Source organism: Dysidea avara, chromosome 3 (genome assembly GCF_963678975.1).
Source record: "Dysidea avara chromosome 3, odDysAvar1.4, whole genome shotgun sequence".
NCBI classification, from domain to species: Eukaryota; Metazoa; Porifera; class Demospongiae; order Dictyoceratida; family Dysideidae; genus Dysidea; species Dysidea avara.
The window spans coordinates 24,376,226-24,396,956 of NC_089274.1; the positions used below are offsets into that span (position 1 = coordinate 24,376,226).

General features: G+C 39.1%; 2 protein-coding genes and 1 non-coding gene across 5 annotated transcripts in view; 1 reads left to right on the forward strand and 2 right to left on the reverse strand.

Moving 5' to 3' along the window:
- Positions 1-20,731, forward strand: part of LOC136250395 (alpha-1,6-mannosylglycoprotein 6-beta-N-acetylglucosaminyltransferase B-like) — a 37,642-nt gene that overhangs the window by 7,181 nt on the left and 9,730 nt on the right. For all 3 annotated transcript variants that reach the window (XR_010698518.1, XM_066042597.1, XM_066042598.1), the window contains exons 7-15: positions 63-185; positions 1,781-1,848; positions 2,301-2,430; positions 10,015-10,128; positions 10,208-10,235; positions 14,770-14,819; positions 17,516-17,598; positions 17,653-17,733; positions 18,375-18,561. Coding sequence is in view for 2 of the 3 variants with exons in the window: in XM_066042597.1 (XP_065898669.1) it covers positions 63-185; positions 1,781-1,848; positions 2,301-2,430; positions 10,015-10,128; positions 10,208-10,235; positions 14,770-14,819; positions 17,516-17,598; positions 17,653-17,733; positions 18,375-18,561 (864 nt within the window). In the remaining variant the exon portion in view is untranslated. The remainder of the gene's footprint in view (positions 1-62; positions 186-1,780; positions 1,849-2,300; positions 2,431-10,014; positions 10,129-10,207; positions 10,236-14,769; positions 14,820-17,515; positions 17,599-17,652; positions 17,734-18,374; positions 18,562-20,731) is intronic.
- On the reverse strand, positions 4,946-7,296 carry LOC136250404 (uncharacterized). The gene is made up of 5 exons (XM_066042611.1): positions 7,162-7,296; positions 7,051-7,102; positions 6,881-6,996; positions 6,709-6,835; positions 4,946-5,598 (listed from the first exon to the last, which is right to left on the reverse strand). The coding sequence occupies exons 1-5, from the start codon at positions 7,233-7,235 to the stop codon at positions 5,065-5,067; spliced, it is 903 nt and encodes a 300-aa protein (XP_065898683.1). The 5' UTR covers positions 7,236-7,296; the 3' UTR covers positions 4,946-5,064.
- On the reverse strand, positions 16,118-16,189 carry Trnaq-uug (transfer RNA glutamine (anticodon UUG)). The gene has a single exon. It is a non-coding gene; the product is annotated as a tRNA-Gln (tRNA).

The following is a 20,731-nucleotide window of genomic DNA, read 5'->3' on the forward strand; positions in this document are numbered from 1 at the left end:
ACTGAAGATTCATTGTACTTCACTATGAATTTATAAATACTGCTAGTGTTTTCTATTTTTAGAACACCCCTTTGATGTTGTCATGACGGACTATATTGGGTTGGGAGGCATCAAGGATGCTGACATATTTGGAGCCTACAAGTGTCGGATTAGAATACTGGACTCCTTTGGCACCGACCCATTGTGTACGTTTTAAGTGTTTACCACTACTGGGTGTGTATCGTGGCACTTGTATACTGTGCATGATACAGATCCATTGTATTTTGTGTGGGAGCATCAGATAGTACTGAAGTGTGTTGTATTTTCCATGCATCAACAAACCACAGCATGGCATTTTGATTGCTATAGCTAATCGTACAGTAGTTGTTTGACTAGAATCAGGTTGTATGGGCATTTAATAGGTGAAAACTAATTTACTGTTTGTGGCCTTGAGATCAGCACTCTAAAGTTTACGTTGTGCAAGGAATAAAGTAAGTCCATTATTTCGCTATAACTTTACATAACAGTTATCTAATTAACATCATTGTTGATGACCCTAGCTGGCCTCTCCTTTGGTCTGTTCAAAGCAACAGACACATATACTATAATAACACCAAGTACCAATCTGCATATCTGTGTGTACCTGTATATGTATACATACACATCTATTTACATATCTGTATGTATGTTATGCTACTTGTGATAGGTACAGTGGTTTGCATGAATCTTGCAAAAAATATTTGAATTAGGTGTGTGCGTGTGTGTGTGTTTGTGTGTGTGTGTGTGTGTGTATTCATACAGTAATAACTTTGTTTTGCTCTGGAATGACTTTCGGCTGTAAGAAGTGAGTTCTGTCCTTAACCATACCACTAAAACACCTGCAGCTATTTTTGACATTCAAAGCTGGTAAATTCTGCTAGTACAATCATGCACCATTCGACTATGATTCACAATATATTGGTGTGGCCATGTATCCATGTATGGTGTAACTGAGGGCGTAGCAGTGTCACTGGAGGGATACTTAATGTTTCCTGAACACATGATTGATATATCACTGATCCTCATATTAGTGACTATATATATGCATATCTCTGTGACAGGGAAATGCTATACCCAGGAACACACATCTCTGTGACATCAGCTACGAAGTCTGTACACTCCTATAGGTAGTACCATATACAGACCAAGATACAGACTATACATGGCTTAGCTACTATATACTTAAACTTTTTTTCAGAAGTGTTATGGAGAAAAGCTATCATAAATCGATTTTATAAAGAAAACCTGCCAATTTGAATCAATATCATGAGTCTGTGTGTAGGGCTTATCACCAGTTCCTCTCTCTTCAATAAAGAGGAACATGTCACCCTCAAAGGAGCACCCATAACTCTTCTGTCCACATACAAATTGTACCTGCACATCAATACATTTATATACCATTGTGACATGACAAAGAATCATTAAAATATTATGTTGTGCATAATACATTGCAATAGCAATTACATTGTTGTTTTGCAACCCTCAAATTCTGGTTATTCCACTGTGCTGTGTTAAGTTGTAGAAATTGATTAAGAACCACAGTTGTTGGTTTTTTTGATACTTGCACTAGTGCTTGTTTTGTACTGTATAGCTAGTGAGGTTTTAGCATAATCATTAGCATTGATCTTTCATTCTAAGAGACTGATCATGCTAGTCACTGGTTGAAGCACATTCTAGGTGAACACATTTATGTTGATGTTGCATAATTAATTTTGCACTAGTTGTATTTGTACCCATTTATTTTAGACTTTTTTTCCATTAGCAAACTTCAGGACTAAGGAATTTCTACCACCAGACAGCCATGACTCTTTTGCCAATTGGAACTTTGAAGTGAGTTTTACAGCTATTAGTAGTGTTTAGTTTCGTTCTTCTTTTTAAGCAAGTGTGTACTCAGATTTGTAGCACTGTTTTGGAATAACATTATTTGTGTCTGTTTGTACGCATAAAAATTCCATGAAAATCGGCTCCAGACAGAAAAATATTACTTAAGGTGTGCTATTAGGGTAATTTCAGAAATGAAGTGCCCTGTAATTGTCTTGGCTATAGTTATGGCCCTAGTGTAGACTGGGAAGCAAATGCCAACTGTCCATGTCTTGCATAGTGGGTGAAGGTCCAGGTGGGACTTTTGGTGTCCACACCTTCACCTGTGAGATGTGGCACAGCCTCCTGCGGGCTACTAGTTCTGCCCCAGGAGGATTTGCCTGCACTGGCTCCTAGCACCTGAGTAGTGCACAGGTGTCCCAGTGCTGGTTAACTGGGTATGCTTTTACTGTATTTTCCAGGACACACGACAATTCTGGACCTTGTATCCTCACTCTCCAGACAACTCCTTTCTTGGGTTTGCTATGGAGGAGCCAGTAATGACATATACAGGAGAGAGAAAGAATCAAGCAGTTATTTATGGAAAGCAAGGTATCTATGAGCTGTACATTATTAAGGGAGAACAAAAATGTCAAGTATTTACCATTAGATTATAGCAGGACCATTTTAAAGATCAGGGATCAAAGAAAAAAAAGTAATGAGACAAGGGAGGTTTCCTACATGTACTGTATATCTGCAGATACATTTATACTTCAGTCTAGCTCAAACCATGACTGAATTATCCACTAGTATACGTATATCTGCAGCTATAGGCAACCTCTCTTGTTTCACTGATACATATGTCTTGTTTTACTACTTTTTCCTTGATCCCTAATAATCCAACTTTAAAATTCCTAATTTTTTCCTTCTTGTTGTTTATTCATATAGTTATGACTAATGAACCCACACATACCACTTCAAAAGGAAGAATGATGTCAGGCATGTCATTAGCATCTGGAACATGCACCCCAACTATCAATCATTATTGAAAAATGGTGTCATTACACTTTGTTTTCAGCTATGTTCAGCCTGTTATGCAGTGTACAAACAAAGACCACTATAAGAAGGGCCTCTGCAATCACCGAGTCACAATGGAAAACTTGGACGATTCCCATAACAAACGTAGGGAAGCCATTTTGTGGTGCTACTGCGAATCGATACCTTGCACTGCTAGCAAATGAAGGATAAATAGGACACAAAGGAAGACACTGTAAGTCCATGAAGCATGCATTGTACGTACTACGGTATGCCAAAAGGCACCAGTTGGGCTAAAGTGTGACGTCTACCAGTGAAAAAATCAGGCCTGTAACCTTAGCAGTTGTTGAGTTATGCTTGTCTTCAGGCAGGCAGGCAGGCAGGCAGGCAGGCAGGCAGGCAGGCAGGCAGGCAGGCAGGCAGGCAGGCAGGCAGGCAGGCAGGCAGGCAGGCAGGCAGGCAGGCAGGCAGGCAGGCAGGCAGGCAGGCAGGCAGGCAGGCAGGCAGGCAGGCAGGCAGGCAGGCAGGCAGGCAGGCAGGCAGGCAGGCAGGCAGGCAGGCAGGCAGGCAGGCAGGCAGGCAGGCAGGCAGGCAGGCAGGCAGGCAGGCAGGCAGGCAGGCAGGCAGGCAGGCAGGCAGGCAGGCAGGCAGGCAGGCAGGCAGGCAGGCAGGCAGGCAGGCAGGCAGGCAGGCAGGCAGGCAGGCAGGCAGGCAGGCAGGCAGGCAGGCAGGCAGGCAGGCAGGCAGGCAGGCAGGCAGGCAGGCAGGCAGGCAGGCAGGCAGGCAGGCAGGCAGGCAGGCAGGCAGTAGAGAATTCCGTTAAATAAAAAAAAATTCCAAAACAGTTTCTTTTTTCAGAAGTGTTCTTGGCCACTCTGTGGACATTTTTGGGCTTGTTTATATACCTCACCAATACTGCCATGTCATAAAGGTATTGTGAAGTTGGTTTTGGGATGATATTTTTGTCCAGAAAGCTCAAACCTTCATTGTACAGTACTGTCATACTATATGATACAGTGGAACCTGTTAATCAGGACACCTGCATAATCTGGACACTCAGTCAAGGTATCAAATAATTCAAATTGTGGGTTAACAAATGGAAATCAGGACAGTTTTGGGTGTCCATAATACCAGGTCCTATGGACAAGGGAGCATGTAACTCCATACACTACCAATACAACAGGCGAAATTCAAACATGGCATCCAGTGTTACTATGTATATCATTGGTTACATGATTCTTGCGCGCAACAAGAATGTGCAGAATGAACCACCATTTCATCATATTCTGAAGGCAGCCATGCTGGCTTTGATAGGCGGCCATCAAGTCAAAGGATGACTTTACAATGGTCGAATTAAGTAATTTCACATCACTTGTGAATACAGAAAGGCTACCCTGTTATGCCTGTGCTACTATTCTTCTGTTGTGCCATTCAACTTTGTTTCCATAGCTTTGTTTCAGTGATGCCGGTAACATGACGTACTCAAGTATGCGTCTACGTATAGTGTGCTAATAAGGAATTTTGTAATGTTACTTTTCAGAGTGGCCAGCACTGAAGGCCTGACAGCAACATGTGCTGCAGCCTTTGGATTACCTAACCTAACAAACTGAAACTGGATACTTAAAGAAAATTACTTTACCTAGCTACATGTAACAATAAAGTGAAAGATCACATATACAGAAATCAGTTTATTATTACCAGCAGTATTTACATAGTACCATCCACATGAGCTGTCACAAAGTCAGTAACCTCAATGGCGTTCTCTCCCTAACAGTTTGTACTATACCCCAACCACTATTACTTGTTAACAACACGTATGTTTACACGGTTCTGTCCATGGGATATTTTTTTAGTTTGTATGTAAGTGCTTTTGTTTGATAAAGAATTAATCCAGTGTTTGATTGGCTCTGCATGTAGTAATATGTGTTGTACCTCTCTATATTATTAACTCTTGGTTGTACTCATTGTACTTTTCTCGTACATGAAACTATTTTCTTGTTGTTTGAGTAAGGTTCACCAATTAATGTCGTAGTTTTATTTAGCTGCATGTTGTATAACTATACTATACGAAGCCCTAGAGTGGAACCTTTTAATAATGTCTAATAACATCGCACAAAATTAATTCAAGCTCTTGAAATGTTTAAACTGTGCTACTATGATGCATTTTCCTACACACAAATTCACCCAAGAAATGTTGTCAGTAAGTTTGTTTTAGCGGACATAAATTGCCACTGTCTGCTGCTTGCTTTGTTTTCCAGTTGCTCTTGTGTAGCAATCAAACCAACGACATTCACCTGGAGAATTAAAACTTCCATAAATTGTATCACAATTGTCATAGTAGTTGTATGGACTTCGTTTATCAAATGCAATACCCAACAGAGCATGATCCCCTCTATGAGCAGATGGTGCTGGTTGAACATTTGGACTTCCACTACTAGTACACTGGTCAACAATCCTGTGAAAGTTCACCAACACTCCACCAGTCCAGTCATGGTCTATATTATAGTTGAACACTCCTTTATATGCCCAGACAACGTTTCCCTGATGATAAGCTACAATCATTTGTTCTGTTGGATTGAAACGTTTCTTATTGGGTATATTACACCATCCACTAGCATAGGTAGCACAGGCCTTGTAGTAATCTGAGAAGTAGTACATGTTAGTGGAGAGAGGTGATGTTTCCATGTATGAGTGTTGCCATACAAGTGTCCATCCTCCACCATCAGTTGTCATGTCACAGTACACCTAATAATAAATGCAAGTTAAAGTGTTGTGGTGTTTGTAACATGAACAATAAGTATGGTACAACAGTGTGGTCAACAGACTAATAATATTGTTGCACAAGGAGTTAATTTTATTCAAATGCATGGAGAGTATTGCTTTGCTCTAGCGTGAGACCACATCCAAGTACTACATTTCTGTAGTAAATAAGTACATGTGTTCTTTAATTGGTGAAGCTGATGTGTATGTATCCTGTAGTCAGTGATTAATATGACTTGGAATATCACAGTACCTGTTTGGGACAAATAATCCGAACATTATTATTCATTTGATTCCTTAATATTCGTATGCCTGAACGACTATTTTATCATTTGTTTTTCTATTGGTAAGCTCTGTTTCATGTACTTACCTGCTGGATTTATCCATACATAAGGTTTTCAAATCCTTGATATTATTCCCCACTCTTGCATCGGTTTGTTATGTGGACTGTTGTAATGTTTTCTGTGCCTAGAACATCAACTAAAAAACAATTCAGTCTTTTGATTTGTTACTTAAAAGCTAAAGAATGTTCGAAGCTTCATTTGTTTGCAGTCAAAACATTCAGTTATTAAAAATCAGTGCCATCCCCTTGGCTAGTTTATAGTTGGGAAAAACAGTATTTATATCCATACCAAATAGAAAGCTGAATGGTTTGTAGTTGGTTACACGTTTTGAGCAATTGCCATGTAGCAGAATTCACTACAAAGACTAATTTATAAGTCTGTAATAGTTAATGGAACTTTATAAGTGTTTGATGTGAGTGTATAGCTATCAGCCCAGCAAAAGTTGGTACAGTTTGTGGACGTTTATGGCCTTGACTATGCCTAACAAATACTGCCAAGCTGTTGTGAGAGAAAAGTGTGGCTGGTTTTGGATGATATTTTTGGGTAAGAAAGCCCAAATATCATTCTGTTTTTTCGTACTATAGCTAGCTACATCACAGGATTACAACTGCAGAAAAACCTGCATTTCCATGCCACAGTTGTCAGCGCACTTTGTAGTGTGACATCTGGATGTTGCACTGCTAAGTGTACTATACATCACATTTGTAGCATAAAGAATTCCTTTGATCTGAGGTGTGAAAGTGTTGCATACCTGCATGTCTTGTACCCAATATACTCCACTATTGGGTCGATTAGTACAATCAGTTGCCAAGATTTCTCTGATGTGTTTACATGAATCAGCACTAAGTGATTTGACTGTTCCCAATGATGGCTCAATCCTGTAAAGTTGCAATGCTATTACATGTTAAGCTATTTTAGCTTACCTGTAGGGAATCCATTCATCTGTTTTACATATCCAAATTAAGTCATCTGAACTAAGATCAGCTTTTATTGCTCTTTCACTAGAGCTAGTACACCGTAAGCTTGGTGGAGAGCTTTTCTGTGTGCAGATGATATTAAGTACAGCGTACTTGCTAAATAACTGATTGCATACCTTAACAACATTATGATGGACCACCTCAGTGACATTGAAGTCTTTTGAAGGACTGTATTAAATTGAATAATATTCTCATCAAGGTTTTATCTGCTATCTTGTAGACCTTACCTTGTACTTGATGTCAGTTGGCTGTTCACTGTAACAAACCCAATAATCCAAATGGTGGCAACAATCTTTTGCATTGTGTAGTAGAATGAACAAGACAGCTTTACTCACACTGACAAGGAGGTAATACCAACCAAGTGTGGTACTATGAGTCATAGTTTGTAGGAATTGTACTAATATGACTGTGCATGGTTCATTTGACAAACTAATGTACCATAACCACAAGTTGTTGTATTACATGCATGACTAAATTACAACAAACTATCTAAGGTACCACCCATGTCCATAACTTGACAAGAGCTTTTATTAATTTGAAGCATCAGCAACATGCAGGCTGAGCAAATACAATTACCACACAGTATTTTGTGCATGTATATGTGCATAGGTTTAGAACAAAAGTAACTGAATACTACTAGTATTTTAAAAATTGAAGTAGGGATCTGTGCAATAAAAAGTAGTGAAACAAGAGATGAATGATGGTATTACAGCGTAGCTCAGTGGGAAAGTCCCTACTTTGGCATTGCATAGATCCGTACTTCATTTTTAAAGTAACAATCTTTTTAGTTTGTTTAGTAGCACAGCTAGTTACAGTGTAACTTGTGACTGTTCTATTAGAATATCGTACATGACTGTTGTATTAGAGTATCTCAAGTCAGCCAAGGGGTGTGCAGCTAGTTAGACCAATAAGGGGTGAGGTCATCTTGTTTATTGTTAAATAAATAGCTAGATTGCTAAGAGGTGTGGTCTCCGTACTCTATCGCTATTAGTCAACCTTTTTGATGTGGTCGCGAACCTATCACGAACGGGATCCCAATTGCGAAGTTGCAGATATCTAGCTAGTATACCTCTTATAGTAGCACCGGGACTGAAGCGCTTCTGAAATCCAGCTCTGAAATAATTCTGTGGTGTCTAAATATCCTGCTGAAAGAAAGTGTTGATACGGAAAATTAACGCCTCAATATGGTTTCGTTGGATGAAGAAGAAGAAGACAAGCAGCCTGATTGAAGGTGAAAGAAAGACGAGACGCAGAGGGCCTACACTCGTCGGAACCCCAAAGGTAGCCATTGGCCAGCTTCCATTGTTTTATATTGATTTCTCCAGACATGGTACGACTCACTAAGCATTGCTTTTATTTCAGCTTCTCCATTGCATGTATTAGTAGTTTGGATTTTCATGAATATTCTATTAGAGTACAGTATGACTGCTCTGTTAAAGTATGGTTTGCTTTCTGCAAACTTCTTAAACTTTAAGATTTGTATTGCTACAGTTTACTAAGAATTCAAAGTCATAGCACAAACATTACATCATACGTACTGTGTTTATTACTGGTTGAAATACATTATCGAATGGTATGGTAGTACCGTTTAAGTAGGGACCGCCCCAAAAATTTTGCAAAAATTCTGCCTTTGAAAATCATCCTATAGACGACATCTTACACGACAAAAATCACCTTTACGGAATAGTACTAGTTCATATAATATATAATACAGCATTGAATGTAACAAAAACAAAACACTTACTTACAGGTGGCCAATTATAGAATTTTTTTTAAAATCGCCAAAACTTGCTCACTGCCTGCTTGCCTGCCTGACCACAGTCACAAGGGAATATGGACTATTTCACCACAAAGCAAATTATTCCTAGGTTTCTGAAGCATGCATAATCACCCCAAACAGTGTGTCATTTGGGACCTGTATACTGTATATGTTCTCTGTTGTACATAAGTGGTCTGTATGAAGAGAGAAAGTATCACCAATACATATATGCATAATTGAGTGTACATTGCAATATCTGAAGAATACTGGTTACTGTAGTGTAGAGATATCACCATAGCATAAGGGAGGGCTATCAGTGGCAGTGGGAAACTGTCCTATATGTCATCTTATGGCTGTGAGGACTACTACAGTGGTGGATCTAGGGGTACTAAAGGAGGTCCATGGAACTCCATTCAGCTATAATTAAATTCAAGTCACATTTATTTTGGTAAAATTGTAGTTGATTTGCCAGTGTTTTTACTCTCCCCCTCCCTACACACACATATGTATGCACGCACATGTGTGCACATACACTACACTACATGCATACACACTACACTACATGCATACACACTACACTACATGCATACACACTACACTACATGCATACACACTACGCTACATGCATACACACTACGCTACATGCATACACACTACGCTACATGCATACACACTACACTACATGCATACACACTACACTACATGCATACACACTACACTACATGCATACACACTACACATATGTACACTACATGCATACACACTACACATATGTACACTACATGCATACACACTACACATATGTACACTACACACATACACACAGTATATACACTACATGCATCTTTTCAGTTTTGTTTTGGCTGTCAGTAGTATTGGCATTCTGTATTAGTATGTTTATTAGGATAGTCTTTTGTGCAGGGCCGCCCAGAGAAATTAAGGGGCCCAGGGCAAAGAGTTAAAGTGGGGCCCTTGACCCAAGTTGTAAGGTGAAGACCAAAAAAAAAAAAAAAAAAAAAAAAAGGTCACAACCTGCTGGCAATGACAATAACTACCCATCACCAACCATATCTCCTTATCTATAAGCTTGCCACACTGCTCCTCTGAAGAATACTGTGACTGCTCTATTAGAGTATTTATATCTGACTGCTCTATTAGAGTATATCGATCTTTTAAACAGGTTATTCAGGGGGCCCTTCATGGGGCCTCCTGGGGCCCCTTTCAGGCTGGGGCCCGGGGCAAAATGCCCCAGTTGCCCCCCCCTGTGGGCGGCCCTGCTTTTGTGTTAGTGTGTTCATTAGAGTAACCGTTTCTTCATTAGCTAGTTACATTAATGGAAGGGAGAAATTCCTGGACATCATTGCTGAGCACATGGAGATACATTCAACCTTCTCTGATGATGTTAGTAAGATACCCAGCTACATTGTCAATCATGGTGAGTGTGTAACCATCATGTTTAGTCTGTGTTACCACCTCTGTTATCCTTACCCCCATACCACATGACTGTTACACAGGACTACTATCACAACCAGATCTAGCACAGTAAGAATTGTATACAATACTTTATATCATACAGTAAAGTAGTGTCATTGCCACTAAAAAGCATTATAAAAAATATTTACACAATGAAACATACCTTTATGAAAAGTCTCAGTGTATCTAACATCAATCTGGCATTAAAACTGACGATATTCCATTTTAGAAAGTTCTTACAAAACTGGACTTTTGGTTTGCCTATCTGCAGTTGAAAGGCTAGAGGCTAAATGACGTATCTTACAACCACCATTTTGTGCCACGATGGGGTTTCGACGAATGTCTGCTGCCTTTACATTTCATCTCCAATCATGAAAGTGACCCAGCCTACTGATGCATGCAGTGACTGAATCCACATGACAAACATTTCAGTACAAAAAGGGTTGTACAGCATGCACGTTTCATCCTTCTGTCAGCTTACACCACATACAACCTCACGTACAACAGTGCACTACCAATCTTTCAGCATTTTGCCAAATTAAAACCTCCCCAACTGCAGTTTTATAGTAAATTACCAGTTATTGGTTTCACCAATATTTATTGCTATACGGTATATAGGTGCACACCTGCATAATGTAGCTATCGAGTGTGAAAATATTATATTAATTATCATATGTGTGTGCTGGTAATCAAAACTGGTTTGCCATAATGTGGTCTTGAAATACTCTAACGGTCAAAAATAGAGAAGATGCGAAATGCAATTAAGCTGTAAACACTACAGTACAGTAGAGATGGGCAATAATATTGAGAAATTTAATATGTTTTACTGATATCAATATCCGAAAATGATTACCAAAATAACAAGATAATGCTAGATAAGTACGATACAAACTCTTGTATAAACAACATCATAGGCACACACAAGCAAGCAAAGAATGCTAACTGTTACCAGTAGGTTACTGTAGGTCCAGGTCCAGTCATGGATTTTTTCTTCTTTCTCCTACTTTTCAAACATACTTAGTGCAGTTAATATAAATGTCTTAGGCCTTTATAAGGCCTTCTGGTATACAGGCTCTGCCTTTACCAGGTACTTTAATCATAATAAAACGATGTCCATTTGGTTCCACTTGGGGTACTTAGAGATAATAAGCCACTTTCTAGGGTTTCTATGGATACAAATACTTGAAAATAGTAGAAGAAAATATCCTGACCGCCTGGCAGACTCCTGTAAGCGTTTGAGCATTAATCGGATGGCTGCAGGTTCAAGGCTGCCCAGGTCCAGTCATGGATTTTTTCTTCTTTCTCCTACTTTTCAAACATACTTAGTGCAGTTAATATAAACATCTTAGGCCTTTATAAGGCCTCCTGGTATACAGGCTCTGCCTTTACCAGGTACTTTAATCATAATAGTAAATCAGCGTTCTTAAGAAGTTGATTGTTTACATGTACTAGCTATGAGTAATCAAAGACACATATTTAAATATTGCAATATTAGTACTTATCGGAATAAAGTGCAAAAAAATTTAGCGATACTTCTTTTTGGAGGTATTGCTCATCCCTACAATCACTGTATGTACAGTTCTCTGTAAACAAAAAAAAAAACCTGCCTCACAATACCTTCATAGCAATGGTTAGGGTATAGTCAAGACTAAAAGAGCCTTCAGTATGATCTGAAGTGCCTTTATAAAAAAAGCCTCATATGCTGCTAAAGAATTAAATGGGATCCAGCTAATTTTTGCAGCATGCCTCCAACAGCTGAAGTAAAAAGCAAGCTTGTGTTTTTTGGGTACCACATGCAGAGCACTAATTGAATAAGTTCAGAGATGTGCTGCCAACTTATTTTTAATAAGTACTCTTCCTTTTCAAGTGTCACAGAAATGATACCAAAATTATATTGGAAACCACTATCATATCCCCGAAACCAACTCATTACTAAAATTTCATTGATATACCTGCCAGCATCCATCTCAAACCAGTTTCATCTGACTTCCACACTCAAGGCCACCAAACAAAATTCCGACAACCAATGACAAGAATAAGGTTCAATTTAACTATACCTTTTTCAGAACTCTGTAAGTGATGATATTGTATCATGCACAGCATTGAATCAGTTCAATCAGAAACTAGCTTTAAGACTGATCATTTATTGTAAATTTTAACCAATTGTTATCTACATGCCTTTTCTACTCTACTTATAGTTGTGTAATAGAGGATATTAAGCATTAATTGCCACAACAATGTATATATCAATTGGATCATAGAGCTTTAAAGCAATTTCTTGATACTCCGGACAATTGCTGTGATATTCCCATACACATATATCATACTTCTGGTTGTGTAATATTCAAAAACAATATTATAGAGCTACGTATTACAGCATAGCAGTAGATAAAAATTCCTGTAGGCACACTAATGCTACTAGTGATGTTATCAATAGTGGACTACAAGTTAGTAGAGTGTCACTAAGGTGTACAGTTGAGAGGACGTATTTTCATTTCTATCCATCTAGGGTTGTACCAAGCATCAGCAAGGGCTATAGATCCAGTGGTGCAAGTATTAAATTTCAAGTTAAATCAACTTTCCAACAACTACTGTACCACCATCCTCCATTATTTGTACTACATACAGTACATGAGCATCTTGAGCACAATTGTTGCTCCATTTATCATTGTCATTATCGTATGTGCTAAACTTTTGGCCATTATGTCCTCCAGTAGAGAATGGATCAGTAGGAGTGATGCCGGTAAACTCACTAATAGTCAGTGGGTATTCTTCACTAGCACTTCCTACACATTGTAGTAAAGGTAGGATCTGGTCTTGTTCTGAAATTCAAAATCAACTCTGAAATCCCATTGGCCAAGACAGTTCATGGCCTTGAGTTTGTACCAGAATTCTCCATTCAGGTTGCCAAACCCTTTCTCATAGTCTGCCCATGGTTGGCTGAAATTCTTAGATCCATTTTTCTTCTTCTGTATCACTGTCCATCCTCCATTTGCTGTTGTAGTATCACAATACATATTAACTACTGACAGTACCCCACTACACCAGTTATTCATTTTGTATACACCACTTGGGGATTGGTCAAAATGATGCTCCTTGAAAACACAACATTTGCTAGGAGGTGGTAAACCACAGAGATATTGATCATTTCTCTTCTTCTATCTTTTGGTCACAATATGGAGTAGCAGTTATCCCAGTAGTGAATAGTGAGATGAGGATGGTGCGAAGGTGTTGTCATGGTGATCAGAACTATGGAGAAGCAATTAGTCAATAATTATTGACATGTTTTAGTCCATCCCACTGTTCTAAAAATTATGCTTACTCAGAAGTATGAATTTTTAGGCTATTCAGATATGTTATTAGCTGCATTTACCTTTCATTGATCCAATCAACACTGTGTACTAGTATGCAAGGAGAGCCAGGGTACAACTTGGGAAGATTCAGCAGTTTATGGGGATAAAGTTCCAATTCTGTAGGATTAATTCACACCAGTTTCAGATATGTATCTAAAATTCTTAATGTCAGCAATTACAGCATGAGCTTTATATCCTTTGTTTCACAACTTTTTTTTATTTCTATGATCCCTACTCAAATTTGAATTCCTAATTTTTCCTTTCGTATTATGTAACATAAGTTGCCAATTATTGGCACCATTTCATCATGCAGTTGTAATTCCTTAATTCAATGGTGTACGAACTTCCAATTTGAACCATTTAACAGAGCAGTCCTTCGTCCCTTAGTGCACCAAATTTTAATTATCTCACATTAGTGAACATCTTGTTATAAGGAAAATTGCAATGTCTATCATGTGCCAATTATTGGCATGGGATACGTATTATTGGCAACTGTACTTTCATGATTGACCAATTATCGGCACAATGTGCTATTTTGTGTGTAACTCCATGAAACTTTGTTGGTTCTTTGTGAAATTTTTATTTTTTATGGGAGGTGCAACTCCATTTCACAAAAGTTTTACGAAGGTGAGGCCAGCCGTTTAAGAGATATTTAGGTTAGACCTAAAAGCATACTGGTTTCCAATATGAAATTATTTTATGCAATTCCATGCTTACCCAGCATAGCTTGTATAGCGATTTAACAACAATAATCAACAAATGAAGACGATTCTAAGAATGTTTTAGAGGATAAACAGCCCATTGTGGAACTTGGTAGCCTCCTTATACCCTGTAGCCTCTATAGTTTACAAGTGCCAATAATTGGTACCTGCCAATAATTGGCGACTTATGCTAATATGATGCGTGGCAGTGGTACACAAGATTAATAGTGCAAGTGTTGAAATAGGATTTACACTGATTAGCAATTATAATCATGTAATTCAGTGTGGCAAACACATTTTAGATAGCAATTTAATTCCAACATACAGTAATATCTCATTTTGACTTATATCAAGAGTCTTAGCTCTTTTTCTTCTTTGGAAGGCAATTTGTGCCCCTCATAAAGTGCCTTTATTAATTCCAATTGTTACAGTTAAATTTAATTGCATACAGACTCTGTAAGGATAGTCTGAATCAAAGTGATATTATATATGCATATACATATATGTATGTATGTACATGTATGTACATATCCATTTCATTTTTGTTAGTTTGCTGCAAGCATCAAAGCTATTCATCGGTGTGGGTTTTCCTTATGAAGGTACGTATAGTATTTAACTACCACTTCATCGAGATGATGATGAATGACATCTGTATTGTTAGCCCTGCTTGTATGTATTGGTTGCTACTCTATCTACATGTATATGGCTAGAAGTGTAGCTCCATTGATTCAGTGGTTGACTATTAAATCTACAAGAAATCCACTAAAGCAGTTAAAACTAATAGTTTGTGTGCTATTGCTCACATATGTGGAGATCTATTTTTATGTGTATAGAAGCCAACAGCACCCACCAGCAATGTTGTCTGTTGAGATTTCTTAACAAGCAGTGCATCATACAGTACAGAAGTACTGTATATTATTAGGGGGCGTGGAGGTTTGCACTTTTTTAACTGACCTCTCAATACCTTCATGGTGCCTTGTCAGTATTGGTTACCTATAATCAGGAGCTCATGAGTGCCGCAAGGCACAAATATTTGGACTTGAGGTTAGTATCATTTTCCTTGTGCCTTCGGCGCTTATAAGCTTCTGGCACTACAACACCTAATCAAGTCGAAAAGTGTCTTTAGTGTAACTCGAAATGCCACAAAATTATTTATTCAGTGAAATTTTCTACGAACTGACTGTCTAATGCCTTCAGACCAGCATAACTCAAATAACTAAAGCTACAGGCTTGCTTTTTTTTCACTGTTAGATGATGCTTCAGTCTGAAAATACCTTTTGGCATACCGCACGCAGTACATATATAATCCACACATCATGGAGCTACCTTTGTCCTCCTTTTCTTTTTGCTTACAGCACCAAGATGTCAATTCACAGTAGTACATTATGGCTCCTGCATATGCCAACTATTACATTTATAGCAGAATTGTCCATATTTTCCGTGGTAACTGGATTACTTGCAGAGGTGCTTCTTATTCTGTTCTTCTTTTGTAAAAAGACTGAATTAGGAATTAAATGTCCATTAGACTTCCCTTGTTGCATTACATTTTATTTCTGGGATCCCTAATCGAACTTTTTCCTTATACTAGTTTGTTTACTTTCATTATTACATAAATATGACTGGTGAACTGGTGCATCAAAAAAATAATAATGGCGCAAAACATATCATAAAATGAATTTTGCATTTGATCGCGTCCCCCAACTAATTGCTAAAAAATGAAGTGGCCATTATATTTCATTTTCAGTTGTGTTCATTATTATGCGCATGTTAATGTGCACATAGCCTGCATTTGCTAATAATAAATGTAATGCATAGGAAGACCATCTCTTTATACAAGGCAGGTTTTAATGTTGTTTTGAAATGTAGAAGAAAAAACTAAAAAAGAAAAAAATTTAAAAGGTCCTACCGAGATTTGAACTCAGATTTCCAGATTCAAAGTCTGAAGTGCTAACCATTACACCATAGGACCCAACACATGAAGGCTTGGCACTAAGGTCATACTTCATAGCATTGAGTTTCTGCTCAGACAAGGAAAAGATTAAACTTTAATCTTGTAATTCAGTTCCTAAAATTTATGCCACCAATGACTGATGAAAATGTAGCAGGTGAACTTGATGCCACTGGTGACAAGATTCAACACATTAAACATTTGATAAAGAAAAGAAAATGGACGATTTTAAGTAGAAAAAGGAGGTCTTATTGACCATCTTGAACTCACTTCAAATATAAAATGCTACAATAGCCACCAAATTCCAAAATTCTCTGACAAAAGACTTATATAGTCTGTATTTGTACCATTTACTATCAAACCTGCAAAATGGAAAAATTCCTTATAATTGTTAACAGAAAATAATAGCTATTATCTACATATAGCAGCATTTGTAAAAGTTAAAATGGCAAGTTAAGCGTAGCTGAAATTTATCACATAAACATATTAATGCTAGACTGCAAATTTAAGAGAAAGGCTGATGGGAAGTTATGAAATGGTAATTGACTTAGCAAAAATGTTCCATGTACACCTCAAAATACTAGAAATATTTAGGCCACATCAACTTAATAAATTATTTTATGGGCCCAACTGCATGACCTATATACCCTTTTAAAGTTTTTTTTTGTAAACAAACATTATCACTATCATATTTTTTCCACTACTGTGCACTTGCAAATGTCTTCTCAAAACTATGGCTGCAAACAAGCTGGTGCTTTTTGCATCATGCCCCCTTTCTTGTATTTTGTTGTTTTAGACTCCTTTTTGTTCATATATGCTGACCAACCTAACCCAACCTTATACTCTTGAAAGATTTACGCCGGTGAAACAACTGATCAAGAGAAACAAGTGCAGAAAAACTTGAGCACAACCAAGCGGTGTCACTTCTACAATACAGTTTTGCATACAACATACATAATTCTTTCTAGATATGTATTAATGTTGTGCGATATGGCAAATTTGTATATTGCCTATCACAATTATTACTCTCTTCTTTTACCACGATGCGATAAATTATCATGATATACAAATTGCATGAAGTCATGGTAATGAATTGCTAGTATTTGAGTATAAAGCATGCAAAATAGTCCCTAACTTGCACTTTCCTCTGCAAGTAAGTCTGTTACACTAGATTAATACTGTCTTAAACATCATTAAATTTTTCTGATGAAATTGCTACACCATCATATATCACAATATAACGATGTTAATTTTTTTAATCACAATTACGATATAAAAAGTACTATATCACGATAACTGATATAATCGATATATTGCACATCACTAAAATGTATGGGTGTATCATAGGTCCTGGTCCACTGGAAGCATTAGCCAATGGATGTGTGTACATTCAACCTCATTTCCCTGCACCCATCAATAGAGTGAATAATGTGAGGTCGTGTAGTATGTATTTGAGTGTCTTGTATGAACTCTGTGTACTGTAGGCATTCTTTCATAACAAACCTACTGGACGTGATTTAACTTCACAGAGCCCTTACCTTGAGAATTTTGTGAAGGAACCTTATGTATGTGTGTGTGTAGTGTATGTATGTGTGTGTAGTGTGTCTGTGTCTATGTCTGTGTGTAGCCAGGTGGCTAGAGCATCAATCAGCCTGGTAATCAAAAGATTCAGTTATGCCAAATTGGTGTTGTTGTTTCCTTGAGCAAGAAACTTTCTCACATTGTGCTCCATTCTACCCAGCTGTTTAAATGGGGACCTGGTGGCCTGGTGTCAACTTGTGAAGCAGCCTACCCAGCTGTAACATCAATGGGTATCTTGTGTTAACTAACGAAGCAAATGCCAACTGTCCATGTCTCACACAGTGGGTGAAGGTTCAGGTGTGACTTTGGATGCCCACACTTTCACCTGTGGGACATGGCACAGCCTCCTGCAGGTTACTAGTTCTGTCCCAGGAGGATTTGCCTGTGCTGACTCCTAGCACCTGAGTAGTGCACAGGTATCCCAGTGCTGGTTCACTGGGTAGGCGTGACCATACTAGCATGGCAGTTGAAGGCTTTGCTTTTTGTGTGTGTATCTGTGGTGTGTTTTTGTGTGTGCATGCGTGCATGCGTGCGTGTGTGTGTGTGTGCATAGTGTAGAGTGTGTACTGTGTGTGGTATAATAAAGTGTATGAAAAGACTTGCAATATTTTTTTATTATTGTTAGGTGTATACAGTTGATCCTAAAAACAAGACAGCTGTAAGAGAGGTGATCCAAAAAGTTCTTCCAAACAAACACATGTCATCCCACCTGCCCTATGAGTTCACATTGAAGGGTATGCTGGAACGTGTTAGCCTCTATGTGCTTCATCAAGATTTCTGTGATGGTGTGAACCTTGCTGTCAACAAGAAAGGTTAGCAACGTGTACTACACAACATTATGTGTGCAGTGCATATATTAAAGATGAAATTTTTGCAGTTTTGTGGCGGGGTATGACAATATAGCCGACGTACCTGTCACAGCACCAAAAATGTGTTGGTAGAATTGTAGTACGCCGAGGTTCCACTAATGATTGGCGGAATAGGGGAGGATTCAAGACTGGTCGTGAAGCCAAGCACCTCGTGTTAATGCCACAATCGAACCTGATTCTTATCACGTGAACAGACATACGTGCAACATACTAATAGTGTTACATAATAGGTGTATGTAAAGGTTCTACAGTTCCTCCTCCACGACATCCTCCGGGGGGGGTAAGAAAGAAGTCTGACCCATTCCTTCACTTGATCTGTGGCCTTCCTTGCAGAAGCTTGCTGTGGGCGACTGTGCTCACTCCCAGAGTTGTCTGGATCAGGAGTAATGTTATCTGAATTGGTAGTAGCAGTAAGACTCTTCTCCACCCCTAGTTCCTTCTCTTCTGTTGCATTGAGTTCTAATGGGTACAGCTTAGTTATTGGTCTGGTCGTGTTCCCATTAGCAGTGCGTATTACAGCAGCTCGTATCAGCCCATCTCTTCCAGCAATCAAATCCGTCACTACAGCCATTCTCCAAGTTGCTCGAGGGGTGTCATCATGAACAACGACTACATCACCTTCTCTTATACTCTGTTTGTTGTTCCCAGATGCCCTGTGGTACTCCCTTAATGCTGTTAAGTACTCATGACACCACCTCTTGCAAAAATCTCTTAGTATGGCTGCCTGGACCTTGGCTTTCTTCTGAAGTTGACTAGTCTCTCTGTAGCTTGGGTCTATAAGTTCATCCATCTCCACCAACTGATGTGGTAGGCAAGTGATTCTGCGGCCGTGTAGAAGGTGAGCAGGTGTCAAGGGTTCTGGATCACCTAATTCAGAAGAGACGAACGTGAGTGGCCTGTCATTGAGTGTAGCCTCTACTTCTACAGTGATAGTCTCTAAGGTTAGCAGTAAGACATGCCTCCTTCCTAGAACCTTCTTTATTGCAGACTTGGATAGGCCAATCAATCATTCCCAGAACCCCTCAAACCAGGGGGCCCTCTTCGGTATGAATCGCCATGAAACACTTCTTCTACCAAGTTCCTCCTTGACTGTTGGTGACTCCATTAGGGAACATAGCTCTGATGCCGCTGATAGGCAGGTCGAACCATTGTCTGACATCATGATTGTTGGTAGTGATCTTCTTCCTGCAAACTTACGAAAAGCCATCAAGAACGTATCAGCTCTGGACTATCTCCACGTGGACGGCACGTGTAGTGGCACAAGTGAAGAGACACAGATATACCTTGACCTCCTCCTTGCCTTGTTGTACATACAGGGCCCCAGTGAAATCCACTCCTGTAAATGTGAATGGGTAGACGTCCTATGTTCTCAGTTGAGGCAAAGGAGGAGGGTCAGGCGCAGCATATGGTCTTCCATTCACCTTGTGGCATGTGACACAGTGATGTAGGATGGACTTGACATACTGGCGTGCAGCAGGAATCCAGAAGGATTGACGTAAACCAGTTAGGGTTGCATTGGTGCCTGAGTGACATAGCTTGATGTGTATGTCTAGGATGATCAGCCTTGACAATGGATGTTTCGGGGGTAACAGGAAAGGAAACTTGGCAGTCTCACTAACGGGAGCATTGTGGATGTGTCCACCACAGCGTAGCAGTCCATCTGAGTCTAGGAACAGCCGTAGTTGTCGAACAAGTGACAGTCTAGCTGTTTTAGGCTGCTTTGTTGTCATCTGGAGGTTGTTGATCTCCTTCCTGTAGATGGACTGTTGTGCATCCTTAATCCACCTGAGGCTCACCCGTTGAAGTTCCTCTGCATTGACTGGTCCACTCAACCTCTGCTGCGGTTGTGTTCTGAGATTATCTATAAAACGGTAGACATACGCAGTGACTGACAGTAACTTGGTAAGAGAACTATGGCAATCAATAGAGATGGCACAGTGTAGCCCAAGATCTGGTGGTGCCTACTTCATGGGCACAAACTCTGTTGCCACTGCTGCTGCCAAAACCATTGGTGGCAAAGGTGGTGGTTGAAGAGATGGCCAATAGTCTGGTGTTGTGAGCCACTCGGGGCCATGTTGCCATAGGTGTGATGACATAAGCAGTTTGGTAGTGG